The 12,440-nt window shown below is 34.2% G+C and overlaps 1 protein-coding gene across 1 annotated transcript; it reads left to right on the plus strand.

Annotated features, from left to right (window-relative positions):
• Positions 1-224: 224 nt before the first annotated feature.
• Positions 225-12,156, plus strand: rpia (ribose 5-phosphate isomerase A (ribose 5-phosphate epimerase)). The gene is made up of 9 exons (XM_056471112.1): positions 225-552; positions 3,293-3,353; positions 3,428-3,483; positions 3,569-3,628; positions 6,224-6,288; positions 6,394-6,462; positions 6,753-6,894; positions 7,676-7,775; positions 11,556-12,156. The coding sequence occupies exons 1-9, from the start codon at positions 376-378 to the stop codon at positions 11,651-11,653; spliced, it is 828 nt and encodes a 275-aa protein (XP_056327087.1). The 5' UTR covers positions 225-375; the 3' UTR covers positions 11,654-12,156.
• Positions 12,157-12,440: the final 284 nt, after the last annotated feature.

Raw genomic sequence — 12,440 nt, forward strand, 5'->3', positions numbered from 1 at the left:
ACAAATAACTAACAGCTATTAATGAATACGTATTTCTTGTAGTTCCTAAAGAATAATATAGAACTAGAGGTCAATACGAATCTTACAATTATGTAAGTACTGTCTACAAGTAGAATTTTAGTAGCATGAAAATGATACCTTAAATGTTGAACAGCTTGCCACTGAGTCAATCGATTGAACCGACTCAAATGAACAATTCCTTCAGGAACCGACCATTGCTCATGGACTCTGCTCTGCTATTGCGTCCATCACAGAACACCAGACTCCTGTTATCTGACAGGTTTGGTTTTGATCGTCCTTTAACCTCTCGCTCACCGTCCGGTTAGTTTGGCCTCTGCGCGGTCACGCTTGTGTTGACAGTGAGCGCGCAGTGTGATGAGGAGGCTTCAGTTCGCTCAGATCAGCTGCAGATTCAGATCTCTCCTCCACTTCTTCTCTCCGCCGGTCAAACACGTGCGACAAATCAACAGCAGTAGGCGGCTGTACTGCACTCTTATGGCTGAAGAGGCCAAGAAACTGGCGGCTTATGCTGCTGTGGACAACCACATACAGGTGAGATTCTGTAATTATCTTTTTTTAACGTGACATATACATATATCTGCAAGTTACGTAAGTTTCTGAAAAGGAGTAATAAACACTTCAGGAGGCGTGACTGAACACGCGTGGCAGACTTCATGCATGTCAATTTATATAACGTTATTCATTAACTCTAAATTCCAAGTTCTGCTGGCCTACATTTGCTTTGATAAACGTTTTTTTTTCTGACAGTTCAGTTTGTAGTGAGTATACCCTATCGCACTTTAGCTTGAATCATGCTAGCTAGGATGCTACATGTGAGGTGTGAGTGAAGTCAGCGACTGTGAAGTGAGCGAGCTTACAGTAGGTCGCGCGCGCATGTGTTTGTTTACGCATTGGGTTGCTTCACACATTCAGTAAGCTAGGTGATATAAGGATGCTAAAGCTGCTCAAAATAAACCTTTATAGCGATTAGCATGCTTGGAAATAGCTACGTGGTTTAACTGTTGCAGTCTCTGTTAGTTTACTATTATTGATTGTAGCACACTCAGTGGTACAAAATAGGGCTGCAAGATGTTGGAAAAGATCTTTGCGATATTTTGTCATTATTAAATTATAATTTGCGTTATGAATACAATTTGACCAAATGACTTGAACATGTCTGTTTGAAAAGAATTAATAATTTTAGACTGATTCCGATTTAGGCTGATTCTGTGGAGAAGTGCATCTTCATAGATTATAATAAACATCTACAAGCATAGATCAGTAATAAAAAAGATGCAATTGAAATAAGCAATGTTTTATTGTTTTTCAGAGTCTAACAGTATTGAATAACAAAAATACTTCAATAAAATGAATCTTTATTAAAGTTACAAACCATACAATTTCTTATGTTTAAATGCTTTTTAAAACCCCACACATTCACAGGCCTCAGAAACGCATTAAAATGATAAATTATAATCCAGCCTCCTACGGGCCTTAATTCTGTGATGTGACTATTGCGAATGATCGCATTGAGATATCGATGCTGAAATGATTTATTGTGCTGCCCCACCTTGAATAACTTTGTAAAGGAGGCATTTGGGTGATTCTAAAATTTTGTTTCTCCAAGATGGACCTTCTATTAGGGCTGCACAATAAATCAGAAAATTATTGTCATCGCGATAAAAGTACATGCAATATTCACATTACAGAGAGGTGAAATAAACGAATCAAATGAAATAAAATAAGTCATAGGCCAAATCAAAACTTCTGGATGAACATCGCAGGAAAGTGAGACTAAAATGCTTTAGAGTAATTATTTATTATTTTATTAACCCTCAGGTTACCTTATATTGCAGCCCTTAATTATTCCCTTCTCAACAAATTTGGGTTTTAAAGTAAAAAAAGAATAATCAGAAAAAAATGTTGTTTATTATTATTATTTTTATTATTGTCCCTCGAAAAGTACAAATAAAAATGTTTTTAATTTTAGTATTCTAAAGTGAATGTAAATGTTCGCACCTTTTGATTTTTGCAAATGTTTTTAAATCAGATAAATATCCATTATTACTTATTTTAGTATGATCATTACATAATGTTTTTTAAGCTAATAAAAATAGGGGAATTTAATAACCATAAAAGATATTGCTAATGCAGTATTCAACAGCAATATCACATATTACATATTTTTCAGATAACGTGCAGCCCTAATTCAAGGTATACATGCACACTGTAGATCTATTCACTTAGAATCAAACTTATGATTTAAGTCTATATATTGAATCTACAGGAATATAAGGTTAAGCTTCTGCTTACTCATGTTTTAATGTTATCATAATGGACTGATCCAATCATTCTCAATCATTCAACATTTACTTATGTGATATGCAAGTAACCTTTAGACTTAAAAACGTTAGTTAAAAGCTACATTCTAAATGGAAAGCAGCACTCAAACAATAAACTTTTCAACATCCAGCCTTTGGTAGGAATAAAATCAAAAATTCTTTTAACTAAAAACAAGTTGAGGTGGTTTTTACAAGATGACTTATTTGACAGGCTAGACTTACTCATTGACATATACTCAAAGAAGTTGCTCCAAAATGTCAATATTGCCATAACAACCTATCTTTTTTGCAATGCCCTATTTTTAGTGTTATCAGTCAATGATTTTGTTTTTAAAGGAATTATTTTTACTTGTGAATCCTTTTTTGAATCTATAAATGGTCAACTTTTCTAACTTTTATTTGTATTTTATGCATTTTTTTATTGTTGGTGTTTTTTCATTGATATAATAATTTTGTTATAGGAAAATGTTAGTTATAAAATGCTTATAAATTTTTAATGAAATAGCCAGGGAAGCTGATATGGCAATATACTTAACTTTTTTTTTCAAGATAAAGCAGTACACAGTTATTCTGAAGGTTAAATGGAAAACAGGCACAATTGTTTTAGCACAGTTGCCAAAATCGTCCTTTTTTTTAATTTAAATTAAAAAAGAAAGAGAAATGGGTATCATGAACGAACAATGAAAAACACATTTATTATAGTATTTATTCAGCTTTTTAAAAATGTGTTAAGCACAACTTTAGATTTTAATAATTCCTAAGTAAATGCCGAACTATGAATAAAAATGCTGTGCAAGATTGTTCATGTTAAATAGAATACAAAAAAATTGAACATTAGTTATTGTTAAGTGGGAAAATTTTTTAAAGATATTAAAGATATTAAAGATAATAAACAATTAAATGTTTTTAGGTGATTTTACGATATTAAATGCAACATTTCTTTCTTTCAGAATAATCAGATAATTGGTGTGGGCAGCGGCTCAACTATTGTCTATGCGGTGGACAGGCTGGGTAAGACATTTAATATAACATTGTCTTCTCATACTTGTATGATTATTTCTTAAAGCATGATATTTGCTTTCTAGCTGAGAAGGTCAGACAGGAAAAGCTGAATATTGTGTGTGTTCCCACATCATTCCAGGCCAGTAAAACTTATTGTTTTTGTTGCTATAAATGGTAGAAAACTTCTGTGTTTTGTGTGTAACTATGTTGAATTGTTGATCCAGGCCCGTCAGCTGATTCTGCAGCACGGACTCCCTCTGTCTGATTTAGACCGACATCCTGAGGTGAGTTTGGCCAGACAGCATGAAGACTGGGTCAACTGCTGTGTTGTTTCACATTTTAAAGATGACATCACAATAGTAAAAAGTAACTGAAACTCCTAGTAAATAAAAAAAAAACAATTTCAGTCTGTTTAGACTAAAATAGTTTTAAAAAGGAAAAGTCATTGAAAGAAACAACAACTTTTGCATGTACATTTAGCAGAGTGCTTCTTTGATGGCATGTTTTGACAGTTTTTTTATTTTAAACCTAACAAATAAATCATATCTAAGTACATACACATTACTATTCGCTTAAAATAAAAAATATTCTAAATAAAGCACTTTCTAAAGATTATCAGCACTTGGGAAGATTCTTAATCTCTAAAAAAATCGTTCTAATATGCTGATTTGCTGCTCAAGAATATTGTTTTTTTCAAACTATCTGATTAATATTTTTTTATAAACTATAACAAACGTAAACGTTTTCAATTTTATATATTTATATGTATTCAAAAAGTTCAATCTTGACTGACCACAAAATTTTGAACATTTTGTATTAAGGTTTCAAAAAAAAGCTAATCAAGACAACTGTTTTCAAGATTGGTAAAGTTTCTTGATAGGAAATGTTTCTTTGTCTGCACTGAATCTACACTGAAGACCATTATGCTGAAATCCCATTTTAAAAATACATTAAAATAGAAATTAGTTAATTTTAACAATAATTACATACAATTGTACTAAAAGGGGTGCCATGGTGGCTAAGTGTTTAGCATGGTTGCCTCATACCAAGAAGGTCACTGGTTGGAGTCTTGACTGCACCAGGAGGTTTTTCTGTGTTGAGTGTACATGTTCTTTCTGTCTGTGTGGGTTTTCTCTGGGTTCTCTCGTTTTCCCCACAGTCCAAATACATGCAGTATAGATTAACCAAATTGTGTGTGGGTGTTTCCCAGCACCGAATTGTGAAACAGCATCTGCTAGAGTAATTGGAGGTTCATTCCACTGTGGAAACTACTGATAAAAGCAGGGAATAAGTCAAATTAAAAGGATTGAGTCTACAAAATAGTGGGAAATCCTGCTCAAGATGTCAGTTTTTTTTTTGTAAACACTAAATATATATATTGGTGCAATATGCATGCAGCATATTCTGCCAATTAAGTTAAATTAGAAAAAAAATGTCAGAAAAAAAAAAGGTCTTTAAATCGTACAGCATTTTTCAACCTTTGAAATCTACTGTTATTTTAAGATGAAAATTCTGTTTCAATCCCCTGAGACCTTCATTCATCTTTGGAACAGATATTAAGGTATTTTTCATTGCTGGGAGCACATGGTCTTTAGAACTCAACTTTGGTCACTATACAGACTGAAGGTATTTGATTTTGTTTATCTGATATCAGTTTTGTGTTCAAATGATCTGTAAATTAACTACAATATACAGCAACAAATGAAAGACTTGTCGTTCCATGTACTGTAACTAATAAAGCGTCTAAAACCCGCAGCAGACCCAAGATGTGACCAACATGGAATTTTCAGTAAGGATAGTCACAACAGTATTGAAACTGTAAAATATGAATAGCATAAAAACAAATTATCGCAATTTCACCCAATGACTAGAATAGCTCTATTTGGAAAGAATTCATAACTTTAGATTGAATGATATGATTCTGTAGGAGAGTGAGTCATGCAGAAATTATAATAAACAAATTACAAGCATTGATAACATACAACAGAGTGGAGATAAAAGTAAAATAAAAAGTGCTTTATGATTTTTGTGGTGAGTTTAACAGTTTTCAAATAGTGTAATCAAACTAAAATAACACTGGATCAGAATGGTCTTTGTTGTATAAACAATTGAATTACTGTTGCAAATGGTGCAATTTCTTATACCCAATTTTTTTTGAACTCATGAAATGTTTACACAGTCACAGGTCTTAAAAACACATGCAATTGATAGATTTTAACTCTGTTATGGCTAATCTCGGCAGCGATTCTACAAATCTCATGTGTTCAGAATTGTGACTCCTGGTCAACTATGATCCAGACTCAACGTTGCAGATCCTGCAATGTGACTATTGCTAATGCGCACATTGCAATATCGATGCGGAAACTTTGTACTAGTGCAGCGCTAGTTCACAGTCTAAAAAAGGAACCAAAAGCAGTCAAAAGATTGAATGTGTCTTCAGTGGTTCAACAGTAATCATACGAAGCTCCTTGAACAATTTTTATCTGCCAAAACAAACAAACAAACAAACAAACTGTAAAACTCACTGTAAATATGAATTTGTCTGCCTATAACTTACCTCGGCATCAGGCTTTGCTTTTATGATATGTCAGGCAATACTACATATTGCCATTACAGTCAGCAGCGAAACATGCAAGCACCATATTGCCCATAATAAGCGCGCACCCTTACCTGGTGTGGAAGAAACAGATGAACAAAGTAGTTTTTACAGTGTGTTTCCACACTATAGTGTTGTTGGAGCTTCATATGGAGGATCAAAAATATCTTAATTTGTATTCTAAAGATGAATGAAGGTCTCGGCATTTAAACAACATGAGGATGAGTAATTAATAGCAAAATCTTATTTTTGGACAAATGAGCTTGATCTTTGTATCTTCTAGCTGGATGTAGCGATTGACGGGGCTGATGAAGTTGATACAGCTCTGACGCTGATTAAAGGAGGAGGGTAAGTGGGTTTGTTTCAAGCATGTCTTTCTTTTCCTTTTTATATTCTGAAACCGTAAGGTGTCATCAGGTTTAAAGTTCCTGTCTTTCCCCTCTTTCCAATCAGAGGATGTTTAACCCAGGAGAAGATTGTGGCTGGATGCGCCAAACACTTCATTGTCATTGCAGATTATAGGTACGTCTGTGTCATCCCGCAGATGCTTTTACCCAAAGCACTTCCTCAGTTCATGCGTTTCCTATGAATCAACCCTTTGGCATTGCCAGTGCTGCACTCTAATGTTTGAGCTGCGATATTCAGTATATATTTAGCATCCCATAATTACTGCTCGTTTATGTTGAACTGCAGTCAGGTTTCATCATAACACAGTGTGTGATAGCTGTAATTATGTAAACCAGTCTTCCAATACTTTCTGGAAGAGGTTTAGCTGTGTTTTAGTGATGTCGTTGTGGTGTTTGTGTGTGTAGGAAAGACTCTAAGGCTCTGGGGCAGCAGTGGAAGAAAGGTGTTCCAGTGGAGGTCATCCCCATGGCGTATGTGCCTGTGTCCAGAGCCATCGCCCGTCGCTTTGGAGGAGAAGCTGTGCTGAGGATGGCAGTCAGTAAAGCTGTAAGAAAGTCCTCACTTACACTTGTGTTCTTGACACTTAAGGCCCCAGTATACTTTATACGAAATTGAAGAACATTCTGAAATTGTCATTTTGAACTTTTTTTTGATGTGTGATTCCTTTCCTCATGTGAAGTATTCTGGGGTCTTTAATTAGGATTTTTATTCATTTATTTTTTTGTAAGTAGGGTTATGCATTATTTTTATGGCTCCAGGGTAGTTCACTGATTAGTCCCAATAATATTATCATAAATGTTGATTTATTAACACGTTTTGATAGTAATTCTCACTTGCTTGGCAACAAACAAACAAAAGTGTATCTTAAATATTCAAAAAGAATTTAGTATGTGATGAAAACAACAAACATTTTGTTGGAATGACACTTAATAAAAAAAAGAATTAAAACTATTTTCATGAATATTAGTATGTAAGCATTACTGCAAATGTGATGGATTTATACACAAGTTTGACAAGCAAGAAGTTAATAGCTACTATTTAGACAAAAATTGTTTGTTTTTCTGTCCCCCTATAAATCTGATGTATGTGAATATCACATACCCCTATATTATATCATATGCAGGAAATCAGTTTCCTGTTCTAAAATGTGAAGTTCTGTTTATATTTATTAATCCTGGAAGCCTGTTTTTTCAATAGTACAAAAATATATATTATTATTATTTTCATAGTTCCTCATTGTGTCATTACTTTTGGAAATTTGTGGAGTTGAGTGAAACTGGTTGTCCATTTATCTGACATTTTTGTTCTTTTTTAAATGTACATTTAGGGTCCTGTGGTTACTGATAACAGTAACTTTATCCTGGATTGGAAGTTTGAGCATGCTCAGAACTGGAAAGAGGTCAACACGGCCATTAAGATGATCCCAGGTCAGTACAGATCAACAGAACATCACTGCTCTTTTCTTTTCTCTGTGTACATACAGTTCTAAAGTGTGAGGCTGATTTTATTTATATATATATATATATATATATATATATATATATATATATATATATATATATATATATATATATATATATATATATATATATATATATATTTTTTTTTTTTTTATTTGTATATTTATTTGTTTTGAATTTTTTGTCTTGAATACTCACCAAGGCTGCGTTTGTTTGATCAGAAATGCAGTCAGAAGAGTAAGGTGCCATTCATATATATTGTATTATGCACGGCTGAAGTTATTTGAGATGGCGATGTCTGCAAATAAAAAGCAATGCGATCACTTGATTTTTTTTTCAGGTGCGCCTGCAGCAATGCGAGTTAACTTTTCAAAATGCGTGATTTCAAGGTTAACATTCACCATTTACACTTTTCGAAGAGTGGATAAAAGACTTCTGGTGGATTAAAGTCTGCTATAAAAATGACTAAAGCCACTCACTGTAAAGCTTGAGGTAAATTACGGAGTTTGCAGGTAACCGTGTTTGCCACACATTTTAAGCACGAGATGTTTTTTTTAATCCTTCATTTAATAGTCACGATGTTGTCAGTCATGCAACTGCAGCACGTACACCGTTGCAAAAGATCTTGCATTCACTAAGATTAAAATAATATTGCAGCTCATGAAAAGACCATTACTATTATTAAGATGACGTATGCAAATATTAAGTTATGTCAATATCTACCTACCTACCCTGTAGCGCTGTGCAATTAATCGAAAATCCGATTTCGATTTTGGCTTCTAACGATTAAAAAAACATTAATCGTGATAAAACGATTATTCCATCATATACCGCCCCCTTTCCAGTTGGACACATTTGTTGCTCTGCATAGCTCAGTTTCATGTGAAAATGACTAAAAGCATGTACTGTAATGTAACTTCTGCAGCACGGGATGCGCATCATTCATTGTACATTCTAATCATTCTGTTTTTTTTAAAGCTCGAATGAGACCGTATGCTTCTGTGTGTGCGCTTAGCCTCGGAGACGAGCAGAGCACACACACACATCTAACGCCATCTTAATGTGAGCGCTTTAATAGTCAAATACATGCACATTTGTGTCAGAGCGCGGTTTGTGTCAGAGACATGTAAAAGAGAAACATATCAGAGCCGCACTATTCTTAAAGTGACAGCGCGCAATATTCCTGTTGCCGCCTGTTTGTATTATTAATCAAACAACAAAAGGAAAAAATCACTCACTGCTCTTGACTGAAGGCCTTTTGTAGCTGAAGTTTTTTTCCATACATATTATCTTGAGGGGGCTAATAATATTGACTTTAAAATAGGTCTCAAAATCTTAAAAACTGCTTTTATCCTAGCTGAAATAAAACAAATAAAACCTTTCTCCAGAAGAAAAATATTATAGAAAATACTGTGAAAAAATCCTCTGTTAAACATAATTTGGGAAATATTTATATATTAAAAAAAACTAAGTGGCGAGCGAATAATTTGGACTTAAACTGATAATCGTTTTGAATAATCGTGATTACAATTATGACCAAAATAACCGGGAATTATAATTTTTTCCATAATCGAGCAGCTCTACTACCCTGTTTGGCCTACTCCTGGATAAGCTAGTTATTATTTTTGCACCATGTTTTGTTCAGTGCAGTTTTGTTTTTGCACTATTTTCATTGCAGATTTTTCCCTAAGCTCAACAGTCTAAAGGAAACTTCCTTGCCAATTTAAGTTATTGATTGTGTAATTCACACCATGCCATGTGAGGGCTGCTCAAGATAAGCAGAAGAAAAAATGAACAAAAATGTTTCCTATTTTACACAATTAACGTTAATGTGTTTATTGAAATTGTATTTATCTGTCATTTATATATAGGTTATATAAAATGCCAAGACTACTTACAGGGAGCTGATACCTTTTGAACCATTAAACATGTTTTCCTTTAACACCTTAACTGTCACAATTTGACAGGTGGGACATTTGCATACAGTTACAACAGTACCTTAGTCCTAACCTGAAGTAATATTGACAATAATAAAAAGTAATATTGATAAACTCGGCACCACGGTGACGCAGTGGGTAGCACGTTCGCCTCACAGCAAGAAGGTTGCTGGTTTGAGTCCCCGCTGGGTCAGTTGGCATTTCTGTGTGGTTTGCATGTTCTTCGGGTTTCCTCCGGGTGCTCCGGTTTCCCCTCACAGTCCAAAGACATGTTCTATAGGTGAATTGAATAAGCTAAATTGGATGGAGTGAATCTGTGTGAATGCAAGAGTGTATTGGGTGTTTTTCAGTGTTAGGTTGCAGCTGGAAGGGCATCCACTGCTTAAAACATGCTGGATAAGTTGGCGGTTGATTCTGTTGTGGCGACCCCGCATTAACAAATGGACTAAGCTGAAAAGAAAACGAATGAATGAATTGATGAAAGCTTACAAACTATGGTTTCCATATTTGGTGACTGATTTTTAAAACAGTTGACATAGGAACAGTTCAATAATTTGCAGCAAGGATATTCTTAGACTCATAAGGATTCAATTTGTTACATGAATTTTGAATAGCAATGCACATGAAATATTATGAACGTCTGGTCTTGCAAGTTTGGTACTACACCCAAACAAAATCTGACTGTTAGCTCATTTTTGAGATATCAACTTTAGGTAGAAAGAGACCAAACTTAAAGATACTTCATCCACTAACAGAATTTATTTATTTATTTATTTTTTTTGGTGAACCCATTTTTGGGTGAACTATCCCTATAAATCTATGCTCAAGTATTCAACAATTTAAGTTAAAATGTTATATTGTGTTTTGTAAAATAGCACAAATTATAGATTTAAATGTGGAAAAGTACATACAGCAAATATAAGCGCAATTTACTGCGGTTGTTAGGTGCTGGAAAAGCATTAAAATGCACCTTGAAAGTGCTTAAAGTACTGGAATTTGAAGTTGGAAACGGTGTAAGAACCCTGTGTGAAATATGATTGCAATTTTCCATAACTGTTTTCTATTCTGATGTATTTTAAAATTCTGTTTCTGTTGTTTTGCTCAAATAAAATATTTTGTAAATTAATTTAGGATATTTGATACTCTGTGTCTTGATAAGCTGGTAGAAATGGTCAAGGAAATGCAGAAAGCAGGAAAAGAAGTGTTGATTCTAAAATTGTTCGGGGGGGGGGGGTTGTTGAATAACCTTCATTATGTACTTTATCAGAATTTAGTCCTGTACTCCGCCTGATAGCAAAGCAAAAGGAATAAAAAACGGTTGCAACATCCCCCTGTGATGTTAAAAACCTTGAAATGGAGACCGTCTTTTATCTCTTCCTCGTGAAGACAAACATCTCTTGATACTAAACAATCATGAAAGTAAACATAGGAAGCACTGCAAGAGCAGAAAGAAATATGAATTAATTATTAATGTTTAAGGAAAATAATTACATATTAATAAATAAAAACACTGCAGATGAATCAATGAAAGAACACTTGAAAGAGTAAACCATTTCCTCCTGAGAATCCTCAGATTTTTACTTGACTACAGTCTCACATGATCCTTCAGAAATAATACTAATTTGCTTATTTGGCGCTCATGAAACATGTATATACTTAATTTTAAGATTATTATGTTCTTTTGTCACTTTGGTTTAATTTAATGTCTTTGCTTAATAAAAATCATTTCTTTCTTTGTTATAGTAGTGATTTTTCTAACCACATTGATGCTATTTATTCTCTTTTGTTTGCATTTATTTCTATTGTAAAGGAGTGGTTGAGACGGGTTTGTTTGTGGGCATGGCTGAGCGGGTGTACTTCGGGATGGAGGACGGAAGTGTGAAGACTCGAGATCCTCCTGTCAACTAAGAAGATTCTTCCTCTGTTCTTTGCTTCAGACCAGCCTGCACACCTCAAGTGCCGTTCAGATACACAGACTCTGGCAGCTCTTTCCCTACAGGTTCTTTTTATACACTGTTACAGAATCCACCAGATCGGTACTTCTCTGTCTGGTGTGCACATCAAATGCAAAAACAATGTACACACCAGTGCAACATTAGGTCCTCAGGCACTTTTAGATGTTCCTGTTTCTCCTTGTACTTCCTCAATCCTCAGTCTGGCTGATCATACATCTGCAGTGTCTGTTTGCCTTCTGTGCTTTATGTAGTTGAATGGGGTCTTGCATAGATGTTTGTACAAATGCATGAAATCTGTGACTTGCGTCTGTGCCTCTATCAATGAAAGTTTTTTTTTTTCAGAAAGAGTAGTTGCTTGCCTTGAATGTGCATGCAGCTCTTAAGAAAAGTATAAAACGATGCTTACCCACATCCCATTTGATCATTAAATATATATATATATGGTTCACCCAAAAAGGAACAGTTATTGGTTATTTACTCTCAGGTCATCCAGAACTTTTTTTTTTCTTCACTAGAACATTAAAGAAGACTTTTGACAGGGTGTCCGCTGGGTCTTAAATTTCAAAAACCTTAAAAAGCCTTAAAAAGTCTTAAATTCACTGAAATATTGTTTTGTAGGTCTTAAATCATTTTAAACAGGTCTATATTTTCCTTTATGTAAAGCTACCCAGTCGATCCAACACTCATCCAGTCACCAATGATACATCTCAATAAAACTTTAGCAAAACTCTTTTTATAGC

The sequence above is a fragment of the Danio aesculapii genome, chromosome 13 (genome assembly GCF_903798145.1).
Source record: "Danio aesculapii chromosome 13, fDanAes4.1, whole genome shotgun sequence".
Lineage (NCBI taxonomy): Eukaryota > Metazoa > Chordata > Actinopteri > Cypriniformes > Danionidae > Danio > Danio aesculapii.

Coding starts and splice junctions, on each gene's coding strand:
- rpia (XM_056471112.1), top strand. CDS start 376: ATGAGGAGGCTTCAGTTCGCTCAGATCAGCTGCAGATTCAGATCTCTC. Junction 6,289..6,393: donor ACGCTGATTAAAGGAGGAGG/GTAAGTGGGTTT, acceptor CTTTCCAATCAG/AGGATGTTTAACCCAGGAGA. Junction 6,463..6,752: donor ATTGTCATTGCAGATTATAG/GTACGTCTGTGT, acceptor TTGTGTGTGTAG/GAAAGACTCTAAGGCTCTGG.